General features: G+C 36.8%; 3 protein-coding genes across 3 annotated transcripts; 2 read left to right on the top strand and 1 right to left on the bottom strand.

Annotated features, from left to right (window-relative positions):
- The first annotated feature begins 1,637 nt into the window (after nt 1–1,637).
- On the top strand, nt 1,638–5,114 carry LOC114750800 (G2/mitotic-specific cyclin-2). Its single transcript, XM_028939404.1, has 11 exons — nt 1,638–1,753; nt 1,850–1,961; nt 2,088–2,144; nt 2,463–2,508; nt 2,593–2,742; nt 2,832–2,957; nt 3,532–3,621; nt 3,740–3,961; nt 4,046–4,144; nt 4,415–4,593; nt 4,688–5,114. Exons 1-11 carry the CDS (start codon nt 1,699–1,701, stop codon nt 4,830–4,832), a joined length of 1,281 nt encoding a protein of 426 aa, XP_028795237.1. The 5' UTR covers nt 1,638–1,698; the 3' UTR covers nt 4,833–5,114.
- A 691-nt stretch (nt 5,115–5,805) lies between these two features.
- Nucleotides 5,806–7,588, top strand: LOC114750799 (phosphoserine aminotransferase 2, chloroplastic-like). The gene is given in 2 exon segments (XM_028939403.1): nt 5,806–6,272; nt 6,275–7,588. Coding segments are annotated over 2 exon segments (1,290 nt in total). The 5' UTR covers nt 5,806–6,064; the 3' UTR covers nt 7,357–7,588.
- A 1,937-nt stretch (nt 7,589–9,525) lies between these two features.
- Nucleotides 9,526–21,864, bottom strand: LOC114750823 (protein GRIP). The gene is made up of 22 exons (XM_028939443.1): nt 21,762–21,864; nt 21,099–21,609; nt 20,366–20,481; nt 19,922–20,091; nt 19,383–19,476; nt 18,261–18,347; nt 18,049–18,129; nt 16,534–16,659; nt 15,902–16,010; nt 15,750–15,829; nt 15,263–15,391; nt 15,065–15,165; nt 13,680–13,813; nt 13,472–13,575; nt 13,256–13,375; nt 13,130–13,157; nt 12,957–13,015; nt 12,339–12,410; nt 12,214–12,261; nt 11,500–11,605; nt 11,338–11,396; nt 9,526–10,278 (listed from the first exon to the last, which is right to left on the bottom strand). The coding sequence occupies exons 2-22, from the start codon at nt 21,541–21,543 to the stop codon at nt 10,168–10,170; spliced, it is 2,379 nt and encodes a 792-aa protein (XP_028795276.1). The 5' UTR covers nt 21,544–21,609; nt 21,762–21,864; the 3' UTR covers nt 9,526–10,167.
- Nucleotides 21,865–22,102: the final 238 nt, after the last annotated feature.

A 22,102-nucleotide genomic window follows, 5' to 3' on the forward strand; every position in this document is an offset into this window, starting at 1 on the left:
ACCAAAGGGATTCAAAATTGAACCAAACATTCTCGGACTTTTTTGTGCTAAAATTGCACTGTATCACATTCTCAAAAGGTTCACATATAAAACTCTCACGCCTCACTTATTAGATGAAACTGCTAAGCATATGAGATTACCTCAAGCAATAAATATGATGGATTGCTAGTAAAGTTAAATAATTTGTTTAAATTTAATATAATATTATCGAATATCAGATAATTATATACATAGATAAAAACATAATTGCATTTACATTCTGGAAGGGTAAAAATTCTATCATCTCACGTAGACAAAAAAGTATTCATTTTCTTGCTGTTTTAATTGTACCTAAACAAGTGTTTTTGGTGTTTGCAAAAAATGAAAAGAAAAGTAAACAAGTATTGCTGAAAGTTTTTATTCATCATATTGATGATGATGATGTTATTGATATTGATTATGACCAGATTATGATTGTTATTGTTTGGACAATCCTGCAGTTTCAGATCAGTTTTCTTCAACATGCAAAGAAACAGCAATCGAAATTATTCCCTTAATGGTATACATAAACATGCATATGCCAGAAATTATAATATTTAATTGTATTTTGTTAGTTTTTTTGCCCTGGATTAAGATGACCAAGAAAACTGTAACCCAAAAAAAAAAGGGACGACCAAGAAAACATTTGTGTTGGAAATGGAAAAAGAAAAAGAAATCAAGCTTTAAATTTATTAACAATTAAGAAATTTTAAAATGGCAGACAGATAACTAAGAAAGGACATTTTTTAACACAAAAAAGAAAACAAATTTATAAATTAGGAAGATTTGGGAAATTCAATCCATATGTACAGCATATATATAGCTTTCTATGTTCAATGATATGGGTCATTACTGTTAAAAAAAAAGAAAAAAAGAAAAGGAAAGAACAACATTTACAAACATTTGATTTTCTGCACTTAAATATACATTTCGTCCAATTTAATTCAAAACTTGGAAATAATTTAAAATTTGATGAGCCAAATATGCTAGTGAGATAATTACTTTAATGACCAAATATGCAAAGAGAGTTTCCTAATTTATGAGAACAGCAGAATCTAAAAAGGTATTTACCAAAAAAAAAAAGAATCTAAAAAGGTAATGGCTTTTGGATTTGTTACCCGTGAAATAAGCATTTATTAACCCTCCCATTTTAATGATAAGCATTTTCTGCTATTAACCTCATCATCAATTGGTGCATTTTTATCCTCTCTTTCTCTTTTTTCTGTCTGTCCCAACCCTCGCTTTCAAACAAAAAACAAAACAAAAAAGGAATAAAGTGTGGGAAAACGCAATGGAGCGCCTTTGACTTACCATGAACGGACCAATCAGTGAATTTGGATTATTGTTAATTTTTTTTAGGGAAAAAAAACTCAGTTTGAAATCCCATACTGCTACGCTGGACTTGTGCCTTCACATGACCCTGCCAACCATATTACCGTTGTTAAGACAAGCGCAAAAGGTGTTTTTGGAAGCCTCATGATCCAACGGTCACCAATCACTAGCCGTTGAATTTGAAATAAAAGAGGGTTTTTTTGGTAGGCTTCGCAGACAAATACCCACCGTTTCAGTCCTCAGAGCAGTGAGAGAAGTGACTGTCTGGGGAGGTGGGGGCTTTAGATGTTCAAGTTGTTCTAGGGTCGATTTGGGGGTGATTGTTCAGTTTATCAGCCAAATTCCACAATGGTCATTCCCGATCACAACAACCCTAACCTAATCAAACCCACAAATTTCCAAGGTAAACCCTTTTGGGATTAAGTGCATTTTGATGCTGAAAGGCTAAAAGCTTTAAGATTTGACGTTTGCTCTAACTCCTTTTTCATTTTTTAATCAGAAATGGGAACCAGGAAGTTTGGGAACAACAGAAGAGCTTTAAGCGTGATAAATCAGAGTCTTGTGGAGGGTCGAGCGTATCCTTGCGTCGTTAACAAGAGGGGCTTGCCTGAGTAATTTTTCATCTAATTTTTTTAATTCTAAGATTAACTATCGGCCCTTGGCTTTTGATTTCTTGGATCTTCCCCCCCCCCCCCCTTAAAGTTTAACTGTGTGGTCTTTTTCATTTGTGCATTCAGTAAACATGAAATTTCCGAAAAGAAGCAGGCGGATCCAGTGCATCGACCGATCACCAGGTTAGGATATGGGCGTTCAAGAAATTCTCAGCTTTCTTTTTCTTGTGTGGTAGATGGCAAAAAAAGCAGGGAGAGATTTTGAAATTTGGCTTGTTGATTCTTCGAACTTCGTCAGGAAAATTTCAGTTTACCTGATCGTTTGGCTCCAGATAATTATTTGATTTCTGGGGAAGTTAAAAAAAAGGGGAACGAAAACGTTATGCTCTCTTAGCTATAACGTCCTTAATTTCTTCATAGGCGCACGGAGGAGGAATGATTAAACAATGTTACATTTAAATTTGAATCTGATCGATTTATCCTGATTTGCTTATATTTCAGGAGATTTGCGGCTCAAATTGCTAGCACGCAACAGTCTCACGCTGAGGTACCCTCTACTTCTCTCTGTACATAAAATCGATGACCAATCTGTATTTGGAACTAAGTTTTTCGGCTCATTTTAAATGAATAGGAAAATAAGAAGCCACATACGTTAATTTCAAACGGGAATGAATTTGGAGATATCATCTTCATAGACGAGGAACACAAGTCGCCATCAGATCAGCCAGTGCCTATGTCGTTAGAGCAAACAGAATCAACACATGATAAAGTGGATCAGATGGTATGTATTTCTATTCACCACTGGATTCGAATTTTAATTTATTAATGATGATAATGGTAATGTCATAATTTCGTTTTTTAATTTGTTAGGAAGAAGTTGAGATGGAAGACATAATTGAAGAGCCTATTGGGGACATCGATTCTGGTGACGCCAAAAATCCCCTTGCTGTGGTAGATTATGTTGAAGAACTTCATGACTACTATAGAAAAATGGAGGTATAAGCAAATGCTATTTGTCTTTCAAACCAAGTTTTAAGTGCAATGCGTATCCATCTCCTAACCCTATATTGCAATTGATAGCACTATGCGTCATTAGTTCGATATCTATGGATAGCAGGTTGATTTTCTATGCAGCCTAAGTTTCGACATTGTTGATATTCCTTAGCATGTCAATTAATTTTAACTTGCCGTCTAGTTGATCATGCAGACACGTTTTAATGCTTGAAAATGCACTAAGGCTAATTATGAAATCATGGAGATCTGAGACTTCTCTTCGGATTTTTCCATCTATTATTGCTTTTTCACGCTATTTTTACTGTCACAACTCGCAAGCATTAATACATGCACAGAGCTTGACCATGTGTCAGCTTTTAGAATCAATTCTTCTTGAACTAATTTGGATCGTCAGAGGGGCATGTAGAGTTTGATTCGTTGTCTTGAACTAGCATAAAATTTCATCAATTAAAGTGGAATTCAGTGCTGATTTCTTATAATTTTAAACTGATTATAGTGTTAGTTAATCTGAAATCGTAACTACCGCTGATAACTAACAAATAGTAGTTACATGCAGAATATTAGCTGTGTCACACCTAATTATATGGCACAGCAAGATGACATTAATGAAAGGATGAGGGCTATACTGATTGACTGGCTTATTGAGGTATATACTACCACTATACCTATAATGGTAATAGTTGGCATGATTTAACGTGCATAATAGCTGACATTGGTCATGTTTTTGTTATTTTATGACGATAAATCCGTTTTGATTGTTTCAGGTTCACGATAAATTTGACCTCATGCCTGAGACTTTGTTCCTTACCGTTAATATCATAGATAGGTTTTTGGCAAAGCAGAACGTGATAAGAAAGAAACTTCAGCTGGTTGGCTTGGTTGCGATGCTTTTGGCATGCAAGTATGAGGAAGTTTCTGTGCCTGTAGTAGGGGATCTGATCCTTATATCAGACAAAGCTTACACAAGGAAGGAAGTTCTAGAAATGGTAATGACACTTTTAGTTTTCACATCTGTGGAAGAATCACTCAACTTCACGGTTAATCTTACACTTTGTTGCTAAACACTACAGGAAAAGTTGATTCTGAACACATTGCAGTTTAACGTGTCGGTGCCAACACCATATGTTTTTATGAGGAGGTTCCTGAAGGCAGCTGAAGCAGATAAGAAAGTCAGTACTCAATTTTCTGCCTACTGTATTGTTTCCTGATACATCTCGTGCGATTTCCTATGGGCATGAACTTTTAAGGAGTCATTAGTGTGATGCGGAATTTGTGAATAATATTCACGTGAAAAAATCCATGGAAGAATCTAGTAATGAACACTTCAATTCTCACTTAATTAATCTTACCTATTCTTAACTATCCTTTATTGTAATTTGTAATAACTCGCATTGTATAGATGGTAACTTATATAGTGAAATTTTCTCTCCATGAAACAGCTTGAGCTAGCAGCTTTCTTCTTGATAGAGCTTTCTCTCGTGGAATATGAGATGTTGAAGTTTCCACCATCGATGCTAGCTGCCGCTGCAGTCTATGCAGCTCAATGTACTACTTATGGCTTCAAACAGTGGAGTAAGACATGTGAATGGCATACCAACTTCTCGGAAGATCAGTTGCTGTAATACATTTTACTCGTATATTCAATTCAATTCAATTCGAGACTCATGTAGCCTGATCTGGTTATCTTATTCTTCTCCATCACATTGCTGCAGAGATTGCGCAAGGATGATGGTTGATTTCCACCAGAAGGCAGGGACAGGGAAGCTTACAGGGGTACATAGGAAGTACTGCTCATCGAAGTTCAGCTACACCGCAAAATGTGAACCGGCAAGTTTTCTCCTGGAGAACCAATTTTAGCAGGGCCATCTATAGTTACTAACGACAATACATGACTTTCATTCATAGTTGGGGGGCTGATTGGGTAACCAAAAATCACATAACAGCAACTTTGGTTGCAGAGGGGAATGGGAAATTTATCTCTATCTCTAGAGATATCTGGTGTCTTAACTTCCTTAAGTTCCCCTTCTCTGTTTCTCATATGTTATTTTTTCGCAGCGTAAACTATATCTCTTTTGTTCCCTCATTGAACAAAATAATGGAAATGATGGTATAGAACAATTTAATTCATTGAAGAGGTAAGGAACTTGTCTTTTCCATTGCCCAAATTTCAAGTTTTGTTTTAAGTCCTTCCTCCCCAGGGGCCCCATGCGCTATGCTTTTCTTATCTTTTCTTTTCTTTTCCTAATCATTGAAGGTTAAAGTTCAAAGCATGCGTTATGCTGACCAAATTGAAGTCTTTTTTTTTTTTTTTTTGGTCCAAAAGACCAAATTGAAGTCTATTGATGAAACTTATGCCTTAGGAGTTTATAGCCCTGGATCTGCGGGAGATTTTTTTTTGGTGAACTCTGCTGGGGATTACTAAATACTTTACTTGGCTATACCCAAACTGCTTCCTGGCTCTTCTTTTCTACATGTGAGCGCCACATCTAGTTTTGTTTGTGTGAGGGATAGGAGAGGGAGAAAGGACAATCACTTTTTTAAATTTAAAAATATTTAATTTAGATCAGATCTGAATAGTTTAAAAGAGATTAACGCTAATTACTCATCTTCTCATTTAAGATGAGCACCCAAACCAGTTTTGATGACATATAACATAGCATGAATCTTTTATTTTAGGAACAAATTTAGGGAAAATAAACTTAAATCCAAAGGGCAAACTTACTCCTGTAAAATTTGGATTAAGAAGAATATTCATGTGTGATCTGATCTGAGGGGCAGGGGCAGCATCAGCCACCCCATGTTTTTCTCGGGAAATTGCTGTGATTCGTGGATTCGCCGATTCGAGTGTGACGTTAGGAGGCAAGCAATTCAAGTATTCAACGACCCCCAGTTCTTAAGGCCGAAAAAAAAAAGAAAAAGAAAACCCCAGTTCCAAAAAAAAATCCAACTCCCACGTCTCTTTCTTTGGGCCAATAATACTCTTTCTTCCTTTCATTGGGATCTTTCCCAAAGCAAACAAAAAGCGCAAAAGCCTTTCGTCAGCTTTCTTTGTTCTTACCATTTCTCCTCTCCCGGAAATTTTGAGCACCATGTCAGTGGCAACTTCGCCTCACACTAATTTTCTCCAAAACCCTAATTGCCTCCTCAGGAACCACATCACGCAAAACAACGTTTTTCCTGTTACCTTCATACGCACCATCAAGAATACCCCGATTAGACCTGTTTCGATCAAATGCGCATCCCCAACTGCCACCCAAATCCAGGATCGTTTCCCGGGTCAGACCCAATCCCAAGATCGGTTTTCAACTTCGCCGCCGGACCTGCGACGCTGCCGGAGAACGTGCTCCTGAGAGCTCAATCGGAGCTCTACAACTGGCGCGGATGCGGCATGAGCGTGATGGAGATGAGCCACAGAGGTAAGGAGTTTCTGTCCATAATCCAGAAGGCCGAAGCAGATCTGCGTGCCCTATTGGAGATTCCATCGGAATACGCCGTTTTGTTCTTGCAAGGCGGCGCCACTACCCAGTTTGCCGCGGTGCCATTGAACCTCTGTAAGCAGGACGATGCGGTGGATTATGTGGTCACTGGGTCGTGGGGCGACAAGGCTTTCAAGGAGGCCCAGAAGTACTGCAAACCCAATGTGATTTGGTCTGGCAAACCTGAGAAGTACACGAAGATTCCATCTTTTGATGGGTTGGAGCAGAACCAGCAGGCAAGGTATTTGCATATATGTGCGAATGAGACAATTCATGGGGTGGAGTTCAAGGATTACCCCACCCCGAAGAATCCAAATGGTATTTTGGTTGCAGATATGTCTTCTAATTTCTGTTCAAAGCCAGTGGATGTGTCCAAATTTGGTGTGATCTATGCTGGAGCACAGAAGAATGTAGGGCCATCCGGTGTGACTATTGTGATAATCAGGAAAGATCTGATAGGGAATGCTCAGGATGTGACTCCTGTGATGCTTGATTTCAAGATACAAGCTGAGAACAACTCGTTGTACAATACCCCTCCTTGTTTTTGCATTTACATGTGTGGGTTGGTCTTTGAGGACCTGTTGGATCAAGGGGGTCTGAAGGAGGTTGAGAAGAAGAACAAGAAGAAAGCTGAAATTCTGTACAATGCCATTGATGCTAGCAATGGATTCTACAGATGCCCGGTTGAGAAGTCTGTGAGGTCGTTGATGAATGTTCCATTTACGCTGGAGAAATCAGAATTAGAGGCAGATTTTATTAAGGAGGCAGCCAAGGAGAAGATGGTTCAGCTTAAGGGGCACAGGTCGGTGGGTGGTATGAGGGCTTCTATATACAATGCCATGCCTTTGGCTGGGGTTGAGAAGTTGGTGGCTTTCATGAAGGATTTCCAGGCGAGGCATGCATAGGCTGCCATTTCTTCTCAGTATGTTTTGTCAGACTCTTTGGCTGATGTCTTCTTTTACCTCTTTAGTGTCATCTTCATTAGTAGGTTTATTGTCTTTTCCCCATTTTCTGGGATGATTTGAATTTTGGCGTCGAGGAAATCGTGGTAGGTGTGGTTGGGTCATTAGCTGGCTATATATCCTCTACCAAAGGTATGTTTGGCGGATGTAAGATCAAATGTATTCAGCTCAATAAAGTAAACGAGGATCCATGTTCATGAGATTCGACGGGTTTTTACGTTGGCTGTCGAGGGCCTAACACAACCCTCCTCCTTTATCCAGGCTTGATTTATCCAGGCTTGAGACCGGCTATACAACATAGACGGAGTTAATAAAGTAAATGAGGATGAAAGACAAAAATCCCCCTCTTTAGAGGCAGACGTGCCAAGTTAGGTCGGAAAACACCCTTATCCGAGGGGCCGAATGAATAAAGGTTTAAGATTGCTCTTCTGCTGTTAACGGTGAAACCGCGTTACTTGAATAAGAGAAGTTTGAGGATCGGCAACGTAACCTTTTTAATTGCCCTATACTTGATTGAAAATTCCTCAATAATAATGACTACTTGACTCTTCCAATTTTCTGTCTGGGAGGGTGTATGCATCGTCATTACAGGGATGATTGCTAGATGCTCGTAGACCGGAAGGACCAACACAATACCCCCGCCCCCCAAAAAAAGGGGGGGGGGGGGTTGCGTGGATCGCTCTTTACGTGCACATGAGTTGCTATCAGGTCAGCACTCTGGGAGCTTCGTGATATTCTTTGTTGGATCCGAGCGGTCGGGGTTGCTTGTTATATTGAACATTCAAGCGAAGTACCTAAGATTTCGGCGGGTCTCGGATCCAGTCGTTGCCGATGATCGGCATGCGTTTTTTTATCTTTTCCTTTCTGTTTCCCTTTTTTTTGTATCCTAAGCTTAGTAGACTTCGTAGTAATATTGTGGATGGTATTAATGTATTGTTATCTTAGAGATGGTTTTCTTGTTTATCCAAAGAGGAAAATAATTGGTTTATTAAATATCTGTTTTGAGGATAGGGTCTATGCTATTGCAGATGGTAGCTTCACATCATTTTTCTGAGAGGAAAAAAAAAGCTTGTTTATTGTTTAATATCTGAAATTTGAATTATAATATCTAATTTTATGTATACGGATGGTTGCGGACGTTTTATATTTTTAATCCTAGACTCGGATTCTGGCTTATGAAAAATAACTTATCCTGCAATGCATGAAATCCAAAGTGAATAAAAGAATGCTGCATTATATAAAATCTTAAAGTGAATTATTAAACCGTACGCTTTATAATTCATAAATAAATTTATAAATAGTATGATTCAATATAATTTTATAACTAGCAATGTCTTCCACGCTTCCATGGGAAAAAAGAAGGGAAGTAATAGTATGAAAAGTTTAGTGCTTATAAATAACATTCCCTTTTAGTTCATTTTAACCTTTATAAACTTTATTTTTATATATAATGCCTTTTGTCCTTTTATTCAAAAAAAAATTCCCTCCCATCAATTTTCTTATATTAATTTTTTTCTTAATACCTCTGTTTATTTAGATATTTTCATCACTGTTTATCAAATGTCAATCATTAAATGATAGAATTATTTTTAAGAAATAATAAATTCTCTATATATTAATTACAAATGATTAAATTACATATTTGTTTAATTCTACAAATTAGTTAATAAACCTTTATATGAAATATGTATAAATTTTTATGTCTACACGGGTAAAAATACATGGATGACCTTAGCAATGAAAATAAGAGTGAAAAAAAGAATTGCAACCCCCCCCCCCCCAAAGCGATTCACACCCTTTAATAGTCTAATAGGTGTAATCATGAAATTAAACTCTAAAATGGGTATGTACGCGTCTTCCTGGTGCATGGACTGTTCAGCAGCGGATTCAACTCAAACTTCTTAGCTCCTATAATAGATATAATGCACGTCTCTCCCTATGATAGGGCTAGGTTAGGGGTGAAATATTTTTAACAGAGAAAAAAAAAAATCATGCCCCACATCCGGATCTCATATCTCAATGGAGTTCAGAATTCTTCTATTTACTGACTTCACCTTAAATGTGTCGGAAGAAAATGAACAAGTGAGGTGCTAAAAACATTGAAGTGAAAAATTGAATAATAAATAGGTTTTAATTTTACATTACAAGGTTCTCAATTGCCCTTTGTCCTAAAACCTAAAATGATCAAAACGGCATCCAGCAATAACCAGAGGCAGCATAACATACAAGCCGCGGCCAATTACCATGCAGCGACCATCATTTATTTCAATTGAGGAGAAAAAAATTTCACGGCCACCATTAAAAACAAGAAAATCATGAACTCAATTCCTTATATTTGCATGGGTACACGTTACACTGAGAGCCCTCGATCGATGACAAATACAAAAAAATATCAAAAACTTGCCCGTTAGTCTTTTCGACTCAACGGCGAGAATTAAATTCTAAAAGTTTGCTCCCTCGGCAGTCACCGCCTCGCCGGAATGAACCTCCCCGCGAGTGCTTCCTCTTCATTGTTGTGATATGTGTAGTATATAGTATATTATGTTATCTTCGATGTTTTTCGTTCACAGCTTCCAATTTTTGAGCATCTTTACAAAAAAATTGACGGTTGTACTTAAAAATAACGATTTACAGAGTCAAACCTGCTTTCTCTGAAACCGCGAGTAACGCAAACTAATACTGCTCCAGCTGCATGGCAGAGGCAGACATTCTTAGGGCAACAACAAAGCACTCCCTCGCATTCCCACTTATGCCCTATGAAAATGAGAATCTTGAGAAAAGAGATAGGCCAGATCCCGAAGAATCACTTCCTGGACTTGGTGGAACTTCTGTTGAGCTGCGATATGCTTGTTGACACTTCTGCATCTGCACTTGCATTTGAATCACACATCAATATAGCATAACTTTTGGCTTAACATAAACTGTATAACTTTCCTAGTTTATCAAGTATTAATATCGCACAATAAAATAAATGAATAGATTTTGAACCTTTAAAGATTTATCATTTCTGGCATCTTATATCATGACTGCAAGGTGAGCTTTTCTGAGCAAAAAGGGGATCATACTAGGCTATTCCAAGAACAATTTCTTTCCACGCGTGATGCAGAATATTTTCAGAAATTAAGGACCATTTAATTTAATGTTGCACAAATACTTCAACTTCTAATCTTAAGAGAGACAAATAGAATTTTTCTATTCTTATTTTTGGCCAAGAGACAAAGAGTTTTTCAAGTCTGACATTACTTCCTAGTTCCAGTGTAATGTCTCATTGTGAGGCTACAAAGCATCTCTTGGAGTTAATAGGAATCACATGCACAAAGTATAGCGCATCACGTAGAGCGCATCTTTTAGCTCTGCGCTTGTTCATCCCTCCTCTCATCTATTCCAGTCGGCCAACTTAGTAATGGACTAGTTGAGCGTGACTCATAATTCAAATCATGAATCAATACCTTAATTAATTCACTTCGACCTTCCGTCGACAACTTAAAAGCAACAGCTGGCTTTTAAGTTGTAGTGGTCCGCTGATCCTTGACAAGTTATTAGAATCCGTATAACTAAGTGGTTAAGAGTTTGATCTTTGCTACTCGTCATTTTCTTTATTAAAAATTAACACTGCAAGCATCGCACACTGGACCCCTATTTCATCCACACTCAAAGCTCAAAGGGTTTTCCATGGAAGAGCTCAGCTTTTCTTGGGAGAGGGCGAGTCAGAGATCATAATAAAGTCATCACGAACCTTACAATTACACCTTAAACTTTTGAAGTGATCCTCGAAGACCAAACTTGTGGTTAGTGGGTCATTCCGCACAAATATCATGCTTGTCTAGTTTTAATTAATAATTTTCAGATTTCCGTATCTCCTACGCTTGCCACACAATTCCATGCAGAAGGGAAGGGAAGTAAAGCATAAGATGACGACATTACCTCTTCTGGACTAAACTGAAGCAGCATTGCAATGACTGGCAGTAGCGCCTCCACTTCACCTGTCCAAGCCAGTTAATCACATGAATAATATTATGCTCAAAACTCATTTGAAAAGTTTAAAAAAGACCAACAAAAAGAGCTCACTTTCTTTAATGCACCTACCTGTCTCAAGAAGCTTTAAAATGACATTTTTCAAATAGGTCATATCTACTCCTTCCCTCTTTTTTGATCTTTCCGTGTTACGTAGCTCTGCCTTTAACATTGCTTCCTAGGGTCACGATATGGGTAATTTGCAAGAAAAAGAAAAAAAGCTATAATAGCAAGAGTGGCGATATTAATGGAATTATAATAGCAAGAGTGGCGTATTATGGAATACCAATAAAAAGTATTATACAGTCATACAGGTACAACGCAATACAGCTGCATGGATACCACGAATAATAAGGAATACTATAAAACTCATTTAACGATAATAATTAGCTGCTAGGACTGGCCAGTTCATTTCCTCATCATACAGAACAATGAAAAACTGTTCACCTTCACACGCATCATTAGTTTGAAGGATGGGAATGTTTGTCAAAAACCATGAACCCAAAATCTGAAGTTCTTCAAGTAAGGTAGAGGCCAAACAAAGAATTACAGGCTTCAAATCTCGACACTGCCATTAGCAGAGTAATTGGCCCCCTGGTTTGTTCTTAATATTTAAATCCATTGTATTTTTTTCCCAGGAAAACCCATACACATCTAAAATCCCATTATAAACTTTGGCTTTCAAGGAACATGATCAAAGGATCATAGGAAACTAAACCTATAATTAATGAATGACTAGTGGCCTTGTACTGCCATATATCTTCAGAAATGTAAACACACTCATACCTGTTGGCTATGGAGACGATTTTCACGTTCAAGTTCTTCAATTTCTTCCTGTAAATAAAGGCAATATTCGTGACTAATTTAAAAGAAACAGCAAAGATGAATATCCTATTTGAGACCAGACATACTTGAAGAGCCAAGATATGCCGCTGTGATCGTGCCAGCTCTTCCTCTCTTTGGGCTTGTTGTCTAGCCAGAAGCTGAAATTATGAAATTTATCAACAAAAAAAAAAAAAAACCAACAAGAAAAGGAAAAGAGAGCAAGAATGGGTCCTCAAAAAATCTACCAATAGCTAAAAGAGAATTTGATAATATTTTTATAAAACAAATGTGTACATACAAGGTCAACAAATTAGAAGTTGTTTCGTCCAAGATCTCAAACGCATGCTAGAAAAAGAGCAATCTCACTTTTTGCCAATAACTCCCTTCCACTCCTTTAATCACCCCCCAACAAGCACCCAAAAAAAAGAGGAGCCACTGCTCTATCCCACTTATCCTGCTCTTCTCACAGAAGGTATAAGGGTTTCAACATTTAGGCAACTACTATAGTTGCCGCACCTTCTCTCTCAAGACAGACCATACCTATATACACAACTTTTAAAATATATGATATCTCAAACACCGCTGCACTGCAGGGTTTGGATAGTTTGCAAGAAGCCTCCATGCTCCCATGTAGTCGAAAGAAACAACCGCACTATATAATGCAGTAAATAGAATTAGGTTGAAAATGGGGAAGAATGCCATACCAGAATTTGCTGTTCTGCAGATGAGGGGCTTAGGTTCAGCAAATCCCCATTATGCAAGGCTGAAGAGAAATGAACTGTCAGTAATAACCCCAAAGTTGCGATAACATTTTGCAGTAAGATCAAGGAAAATCTTCATATCAACAAAGGGTGTCATCCCATAAATAAATTAATACCTGAGCTATAATAATCATGCTGATCCACCTGAGATCATTAGCAAAATTAAAACAAAAAGGTAAGATCAGGAAGTAACAGTATTAGACCAACTGTGATATGCTAAAAGGCAAATAAAGAGAAGATACAGATGAGCTTGATTTCTGGGACTGATGAAAATTATTGTTGTCATCTAAAAGTCTAGATATTTCATTGTCTTTCTCCTGAATCATTCTATCAGCAAGATCACGAAAAGAATCATGCTCTTCCTGCAAATTATAGATCCAATAAGCACAAGAAAAGAAGAAACAAACAGCAAACCGGGGGAGACAATGTCCAAGAAGAGTCAACAAATTGCAAATTACCTTCAATTTTTTGTACTTTTGTTTCAGCTCTTCGAGTTCCTTTCGTAGTTGTATATCATGTGCCGAAAATCCTTCAGTTTCACCCTTCATGGCCTCGTATTTAACTGAAAAATTTAAATCAACTTAACCTTCTAGAGTCATCTCAAAAAATTAATGGAAGAAAAAATCCAAGCCAGACGTGACAGTTTGACCAAGCAAAAGTCATTACTTCGCCATGTTTCTTCAACATTTTGAAGGCTGAGTCCCCATGCTTCTTTCTCTTTTAGGTGCTGAGCATTAACAGAATCAAATTTCATTTCTAAACTCTTCATTTGCTCCTTGAAATTTTCAAGTGCTGCGTCTCTGAAACATATAAAAGAGGTCATGACTGCTCTGCACTTCGAAAAGAAATACTGACTGCCGTGTCATATTTAAATGTTGACTCCCCCTGACTGCCGTGTCATATTTAAATGTCGACTCCCCCTGACCATAACACAAACAATCAAATAAAGCAAGGGCTACTACTGCTTCAGTTATCATCTTTTGCTTCCAACTAAGATGCTCATCATCTGGGTAATAGTCATAGAAATGTATTATGATACAGTAATCAATAACGTTGTAGGAAAGTTAGTTGTGAGTAATATAGCTGTTACCCCTAAAGTGTGAAAAAGGAGTTCTTGTCAAGGAGATGTTTTTGGTGGGGTTTCAGCAATCACAAAATGATTAAAGATCCTATTGAGAAGATGATGGAGCTAAAACAACAAGAAAGTGTTAGTGAACATCAATAAGCCTTCAACAAGCTTTCCAGCGAGGTGAATGTCAATAAGACCCAGCTGATTAGTTGCTGCCTAGGAAGATTAAAGAAGGAAACCGACCATAGTACAAGGCCCACAACTTGCTAGATACAATGAGAATTGCAAAGGTCCAAGAATGTACCAAGAAGGGGTTCTTGGGAGGATTGGGCATACAACCATCAAGAAAAACCAGAAAATGAAGAGAAATTCACCAAGGAGGCATAGTAAGCAGTGATTAGTAGGAAGACCAAGTAAGGAACAAGGATAGGCTTGAAAAAAATAAATGTCTCCATATTTGTCTAGACTCTCCAATGGTCAAGAAATTTCAGATGGCGAATGGACAAGTTAGAGAAGGTGAAGGTGACAGAAACTGATGGAAATAACTTAACAATTCAAGGAGATTGCAAAGGGTTCAAAGGGAAGTTACAAAAGAAGGAAATTTGTACAAATGCTTTTGTTACAAGGCTCTTGATATACAACAGTTCTGAGCAAGTGGATTCTATTGAATATTACATTTTGTTTCATACAAAGGGAAGTTGGTGAAAATGCTAGTCGGATCCATTTCTATTATTTTTGAAGAATGTATTCTAATTTCCCTGTACTTGACCCTTGAGAGAAGGGGTCCTTTGGGGGAGGGAGTATGAGAAGGTGATTATGTTATAGGAAAGTAAATTGGTCAGTAAGTTGTGAATAATGTAACCACAACTGCCCCCATTCTCTGTCATCTATATATCTATCAATCTTCTTATTTTATGCCCATCCACATTCTTTTTTATATCACGTAAACAAGTCCATTATAATTAGTCAGTAACAATGAAACCTTTCTGTGAGTTCTTTCTCATGAATTTTTGTTGCATCGTGAAGATCTTGAAGAGCTCTGTCCCTTTCTTCTGTTATTGATAATACTTCATTTTCAGCCTCCTGTGGGAAATTGAGATTTTGATTATTAAACAACTTAAACTATATTTTCATTAGTGAAGCCATTTTTTCCTTCATAAAGAATGCCACAAGAATTTACTTTTAAAGCTTCCTCAAGAGCTTTGAGTTGCTCAGAGTCTTTGGCTGCTGCCAGTTCTGCATCCTTCTTCTGAAGAAGTGAGTGAGCACGGACTTTGTAGGAAGAAAATTCATTCTCAAGGCGGCTGATCTAAATTTGTAAAATGAGAAAGGAATTAGATAACTGAAGCCATATCAGAACATCAGCAAAGGCACACAACAATGAATTATGGAGCAGCCACGTTCATGGGAAGGAACACGCAAGAACATCAATGGAGTTCAAGCCACGTATCCATCAACTGCTTTCAATCAAAGCAGTATAAATTTTTTTTTTTGAAAAAAAAAAACTGAAGTATCTAACAACTGCCTTATTTCCACCCAACCCTATAGATGTACATTAAAAAAATGCTTAGCACTCTTGGTACAAATCGCAAGTCATACAACAATTCAGATTTTTTTCTAAGTTTAATTTTCCACCAAAAAGTTCATGAGGGAAGATAAAATATAACCTCTTCCTTGGCAGACAACAATTCTGCATCTCTCATATTGAGAATCCTGGTTTGTGCAGATACTTCCGATTCAAGCTGGCCTGGCCATCACAAAAGCATAAATATCTTTCCTAAAGATAACTAAGAAAGCTCATAGAAGGATTTATTTGTACTTCTCATTTTTGCTACTTCAATTTCAGCATGTATGCAGTTGCTCTCCGCAATTTCCAGTTTTGCCTTAAGTGCCTGAGCTGCAGTTGCCCAACTTTCCTTTTCTTTCTCCTGAAGATACATGCCATGAAAGTTAGGTAACCATTTATCCAACAAAATGAAGCAGGCGCAGTGACAGTACAACCAGACATTTATATATTTCCATTTTTAATTTACTTATATACCACAAAGGAAAACCAACTTAAAGAAGCCATAGGGCAGGCCAAATCAACTTGATCTAACTTCGGGCAGACAATGCTGAGCATAATGGATAGTTCCATCCTTGATTGCACAAGCATATTCTTAATGGATTGCAAAACACAAGCAACAAGTAAAGGCATATGAGAGAAGAGAAGAATGTATTATTTTGTATGAACATTATTATCTCTCTAGTCAATGACATGGCCCACCAAAACATGAAACCACAGGAGAAAGTTTATTGGCCTAAGACATTATAATGAGCAGGCAGAATAAGTTGAAATATCGAAGGAATACCAAATAGAACAAACAATACTCTTGCCACCTGAGAGGACCCAGAAGGATGCTAAAAAAATATAGTGAAACAGTATTACACATTCTGAAAGCTAGACCATACATGCTCCTGTTTCAAGTGAGAGAGCTCCCCCTTCACACTTTCAACAGCTGCTCTGAATCGTGCAGCTTCCCCAGTTGATGCTGCCTCCATCTCAGCAATCTTAGATTCTTTCTCTGCAACTAGCATCTGGGGTTGGATTAAGAATAGTCTAGGTCATCAATTGGAAGTTGTTACCATATACAAGAGTACATAATAAAATATAGCACCTTTGATCCATAATATAAAAGCTTGTTGGAGATTGGATTTGGTCCTAAATACAAGACATCTATCCACTTTGTCTCTCAAATTTATAATAATTTTTCTAAAATATCCCTATTGATTGTAAGGGGTTCCACCAAGGGATAGTCCTAATGTACAAGATCAAAAAAGGGCATTTTTTATAAATAACCAATTTAACTAATTTCTTTAATCTCTACAAATTAGTTATTTAGCTCTTATATTAAGGATTGAAGGTAGTATAAAATAACTGGTAAAAGGTAACCAAAATAGAAAACACTTTAACTTTTTTCCCATTTAAATTAAAAGAATTATAGTTTATTCAGGTGCTTACTGGACGATAAGATAATTCAATCAGCTGTTACCAATATAGTCTCAAATTAAAATATCCAGAAACTGAGAAAATATCAGTTGAATGTAAAATTAAGGCAAAACATATTTTACACAAACACAACATGTACCAAATTCCCTTAGAAACCCATGGCACTGGTATGACCAAACTGCGGCTAAGGAAATGGAGAAAGAACCATTTAATTCCCATGTTTGGCACACAGACTTTCCAATTCCAACGGAAGCCCATTTCTATCAAAGCGATGGTGCACACCCTATATGAATGTGCGAAGATTTCTGGAAAAGCTTAGTAACATGACGATTGAGCCCAACAATTTGATGAACCCTAATCATGAAATGGTTCCTGGTTCGTGCAAAAAAGGGGTGACAAAGCTGGAATCCCTTATTTTTATACCAACACCTGCTTATTCTTGGGTCAACAGAGAAGTATCATTATGATCAGATGAAAAATAACAACACTAAAAATCCTATACGTTTGCAGGAGGTGCACCACGAAATGCAGAGGAGGCAACTTAGAATTTCCACATATTCAACAACAACACAAAAAGATGCCTCAAGAAGAAAATTTAAAAAAGAAAAATTGCTCAGCATCATGGGGGAATGCGCAAGAAAAACAGGATTCTCTACATCAGTTTAATTCAAGGCCTAAATTTGGAAATTAAACCTGAACCAAGCCAAATTCTAATCAACCATCAATCTCCAAGCCCAAATCCACCAAAAATAGGCTGGATACCGAGCCATTGGCACCTCTAGACAAGAATAGAATCTTCCTAAAGGAGCTAAGTATGAGGAAAGAGAAAATGCAGTGCAACTTCAGTAGTACAAGTATGCAAATCTTCAGCTTTATCAGAAACCATGCACCATAGACATAATTTTCCATTCTGTAGTATGTTTTTTTCCCGTAAACTGTGTCGAAAGGATTAAAAACCTCAAAATCAAAAAACTCACCTGCAGTGAGGAAATAGTTTCAGCTGCTTTATTTCTATCAGATATAGCATCATTAAGTTGAGCTTCCAAACTCTCCGTACTCTGATGAAAACCAACACCAAATTGAAGCAAAAGCACAAACAAAATGTGAAATGACAGCGCACAATATGACATAGAAATTCAACCATGAAGGAACATAGGAACAAGAATTGAGAAACCTAATGCACATGTACCTTCTGATGTTTAGCTGAAAGCTCAGCCAGTGCAGCTTGCTTCTTTTCATCAGCTGCCTGAAGCAAACCTCTCATATCTTCTATCATCTGAATTCTCATTTGTTTTTTATTTTTACACATCCAGAGAACAGAATTGTATTCATATTAATAGATATAATTCCAAACTGATATCACAACAATTCAATAAGTTGTGCAAATTGTTTGAACCTTTGTATTCAGTGCAGAGATAAAGTATGATATGGAAAAGAAATTACAATATCACAACATTTGGCAAAAAAAATTGAATAAGGGGTGCAAATTGTTTGAACCTTTGGATAGGTGAAAAGGCAACAAAGTCACTAAAAATCCATTAATACAGAAGTTGGGAAAGCTCCCAATATAGTTTTTGGTGAAATTTCCTAACCAAAAAGATCAAAGCAAAGCAATAAGATCATTAAGCAGTTGTAACTTTGTCAGAAGATGTAATATCATCATCAGGTTCAAATGAGACAATCAGGATTGGGAAAAGGACGAGCACAGAATTAGTCATATATCTCTTGAACTAGATAAAACAAAAGTGAGCGCATCAGTTTTCTAAAATCTGCATACATACACTTACTCCAACCAATAACTAAGAATGTAATTCTCATCAAAATCAAGGAAGTATAAACAAGTAAAAAACTTTCTTGTTGACTTTCCACCCCAAATTTCATAAAATATATCATCATTTTATATTTAATCAAATAATTAATGTTCATTAATATAGAGTAGTACGTTTGATGTTAAAAGTAGAAAGATGGAAGAAAAATATGTGCACTGTGCACGCTTGAAATTCAACTGTTGATTCCATGTAATACTCATTCACTAATGATTATCCAGCAGTGTAAGATTGAATATGCTTTACACGGGACCAGTAGACCTTGAACTATATATGAATGGATATCCTGTATTAATTGTTTTGTTGAAAGGTTAGCTTATGCTACACATCCATAGCTATGCAATCAATCTTTCCTAGCTGATTACACTAACCCTCAGTCCACCAGAACACTGTAAAGAAGGGGGTAGAAATTTGGTTCGCACAAAAATGGAGACCTAAATCAAATAAAGGTTTTAACCAGTTAAGTATAAATAGGATTTTCATACCTGTTCCTTTTCTGCAAGTGACTGTTGCAATGCTTCAAGGGCACTCTCCTTTGGTTGCAATGAACGCCTCAAATCCTCAATGGTATCACGAAGTCTGGATGACACAGATTTTTACATTTATAATATTATAAGGTATATACTACTAATTTTACTTTCTGGAACCTCCACTCAACACCTCCCACCTTGAGATGTCAAAATAAATATAAAAATAAATAAAATAACAAGAGAGAAATATGGAGAGAACGAATTCTCCCATTTCAGAATTAAAACAAAAGGTTAATCTGGTCATGAAAGCATCAATACATGCAGGAACAAGAAAGGGGATAAAGGATGGGAAGTTGTTGTAATCTGATCCCTGCAATGCAAATAACTGCAATAAGGTATTGCCTAAGATAAAGTGTCATACTGCACAAAGTCATCCCAAGTGTAAAGTGCATGGGAACGCAGTTTCTACCACTGCACACCTAGAGATTAATGAGAATCTAAAAAGTTCATATCCTCATCAATCAGCAAAACGAAGAGCAACATAGTGGTCATACTTGTTATTTGCACTTCTTAGTTGCTGTCTGTCCCCATCCATGGCCTTCAATGCCTCATTTGCTTGCTGCCTTGTGCGCTCTATCTCTTGCTGCAATGATGATTGCTGGGATGATGCTTGCTCAGCCTTTTCATTCACCTCACGCAATTGGACCTCAAGATCATCTTTTTCCTAAGTACAATGTTTCCCGACCAACAATTTGGACTCAGATTCTACATTAATATGAAACAAATTTTCAAGAAAATTCTTCTGTTGATGCACCAAGCTAGCAAAAATATGCTTATTTAAAGATGAATTTTAAGAGAATAGCACGGGAATTATGATTGGAAGGGATCATTGTTTGAAGGCACTACATTTTCGATATAAAAATTCAGTAAAAAAATGGTAAGGAAAAACACAAAATAACAAATTCAGAAATCAGAAAAGAAAAATAGCAAGGATTCACCTTCTGAACCTCCTGAATCCGCTGCTTTGCTCGTTTGTGAAGCCTGTTAAACTTTGTATCAAGTTCAGTATACTTTTCTTCCCGCTCTTTTATTTCTTGATCCAGCTTCTTTTCAGCTAGAAAACGAAGGTGTATGATGCATTTATACAATCATCAATATATTTATAGAAGATGTAGGAATATATTCACAAGTCATGAACAGTAACTTTGTGAAAATGCACAAGGCCTTCTTTAGTTAAAACTAATAGAGCTAAATCACTCTAGAGAGGTATTTTCATTTTTCCTATATGACAGCAGCAACCACAAAGCATCTTTTTCCATATCTATTTGATTCTAAAATACAAAACTTCAGGGAGGGAAAGTCAAGTTTGTTCATTTATATAATAAAATGTATTCCAATGTTCTAGTGATGCATCATTTTGCAAGTTTATCAATAATCCTTAATAAAATCGTAAACAAATACAGTTACAAAATTACAGTATTACTTACCAAGCTGATTTAAACTTACTGTGTTGAGGATTAAATTTTCTAACTCTGCTCATTAAACTAAGCATGCTTAATATGTTAATTGAGCTTATTTATTTAATAAATGAACCAAGCACAATCAAAATTTTGATGAGCTAAATCCAAAATTTCACAAACAACTCAGTTCATTTACACACTGCCAAACATGTAGCCATATAAATAGTAGAATTATATTTAATGAAAGTCAAATTTTACTCGAGTATCAGACCTTCAGCAAGCTTTTCAGACAGTTCTTGAGCTTTTGCATCCGCATCTGAGTATGCCAATTGAAGATGCTTTAGAGCCTCTTCAGCTGCACCTCTCGTATGCTTTTCATCTGTAAGTTCTTTATTTAATGCTTGTATCCTTCCCTGCAGTTCTTCAATGACATCAGATTTAACTTCTTCTGGGCCACTGACTTTTTCCCCCACACTAGAGTCACTATGTACACTGTTGAGACTGTTAAAGCCCTCAAACTGAGACTTCAAAAAATCATTCTGAAATCTAAGTTCAAAAGCCAATTGTAGAAGCTGATCATCAGGATCAACTTGAAAATGGTTGTCATGAGATAAGCCATTTTGTAAAACAAGATTTCCATAGCTTCCATAATTGTGCTGATTCCTGTCTGAGAACTGCTCCTCAGGTTTAGAAGGATCTCCTTCACGACTTTCCATAATTCCACCAATATCACCTTTACTTGTTGCCACTGCCTCCTAGTTTCCACAGCTTTCCTACCTAACCTGCACTTGGACAACCATGAACCTACCTTTACAAATTCATAATCCCAGCATATTCGGCTGTTGAATATTTAAAGAATATGGAAGAAACCGCATAGCAACCAGGAAAACTAATGCAGCCAACTATCTTCATGAATAACATGTCATGAAGCTACCTCATAACTGCAGATTTTGAGTTATCAGTGGCTACTGATTAGAAGCCAACTAACACTCTTACTCTACTACTACTTGATCCGGCAAAAAGCGAGTTTTGATATGCAAATACAATTTTTGTCTCAATTAAAAAATCCCTTGAACACCATTTTTCTTCGTCAACCTTTAACACCAAAACTGAACATTAAATCATCCCCAGTATTGCAGTTTTTGATAATTTGTAACTTTGAATTGTTCCGCAGACATATGTAGTAATAACCCCTAAAACTGACTCGAGTTTTTCATCACAAAAAAATTATGAGCTACATAATCAACCATTGTCTCTGATATTACGGAAAACAGC

This window comes from Neltuma alba, unplaced genomic scaffold (assembly GCF_004799145.2).
Source record: "Neltuma alba isolate B1F8T4 unplaced genomic scaffold, ASM479914v2 tig00006653_pilon, whole genome shotgun sequence".
Lineage (NCBI taxonomy): Eukaryota > Viridiplantae > Streptophyta > Magnoliopsida > Fabales > Fabaceae > Neltuma > Neltuma alba.

Excerpts from the sequence above, each read along its gene's own strand:
- LOC114750800 (XM_028939404.1), top strand. The coding sequence starts at position 1,699 with ATGGTCATTCCCGATCACAACAACCCTAACCTAATCAAACCCACAAAT. Across the intron at positions 2,145-2,462 it reads GTGCATCGACCGATCACCAG|GAGATTTGCGGCTCAAATTG; the intron begins GTTAGGATATGG and ends CTTATATTTCAG. Across the intron at positions 3,962-4,045 it reads GGAAGGAAGTTCTAGAAATG|GAAAAGTTGATTCTGAACAC; the intron begins GTAATGACACTT and ends TAAACACTACAG.
- LOC114750823 (XM_028939443.1), bottom strand. The coding sequence starts at position 21,543 with ATGGAAAGTCGTGAAGGAGATCCTTCTAAACCTGAGGAGCAGTTCTCA. Across the intron at positions 19,477-19,921 it reads CTAAGAAGTGCAAATAACAA|ACTTCGTGATACCATTGAGG; the intron begins GTATGACCACTA and ends TGTGTCATCCAG. Across the intron at positions 15,166-15,262 it reads CTCTTGAGGAAGCTTTAAAA|GAGGCTGAAAATGAAGTATT; the intron begins GTAAATTCTTGT and ends AATTTCCCACAG.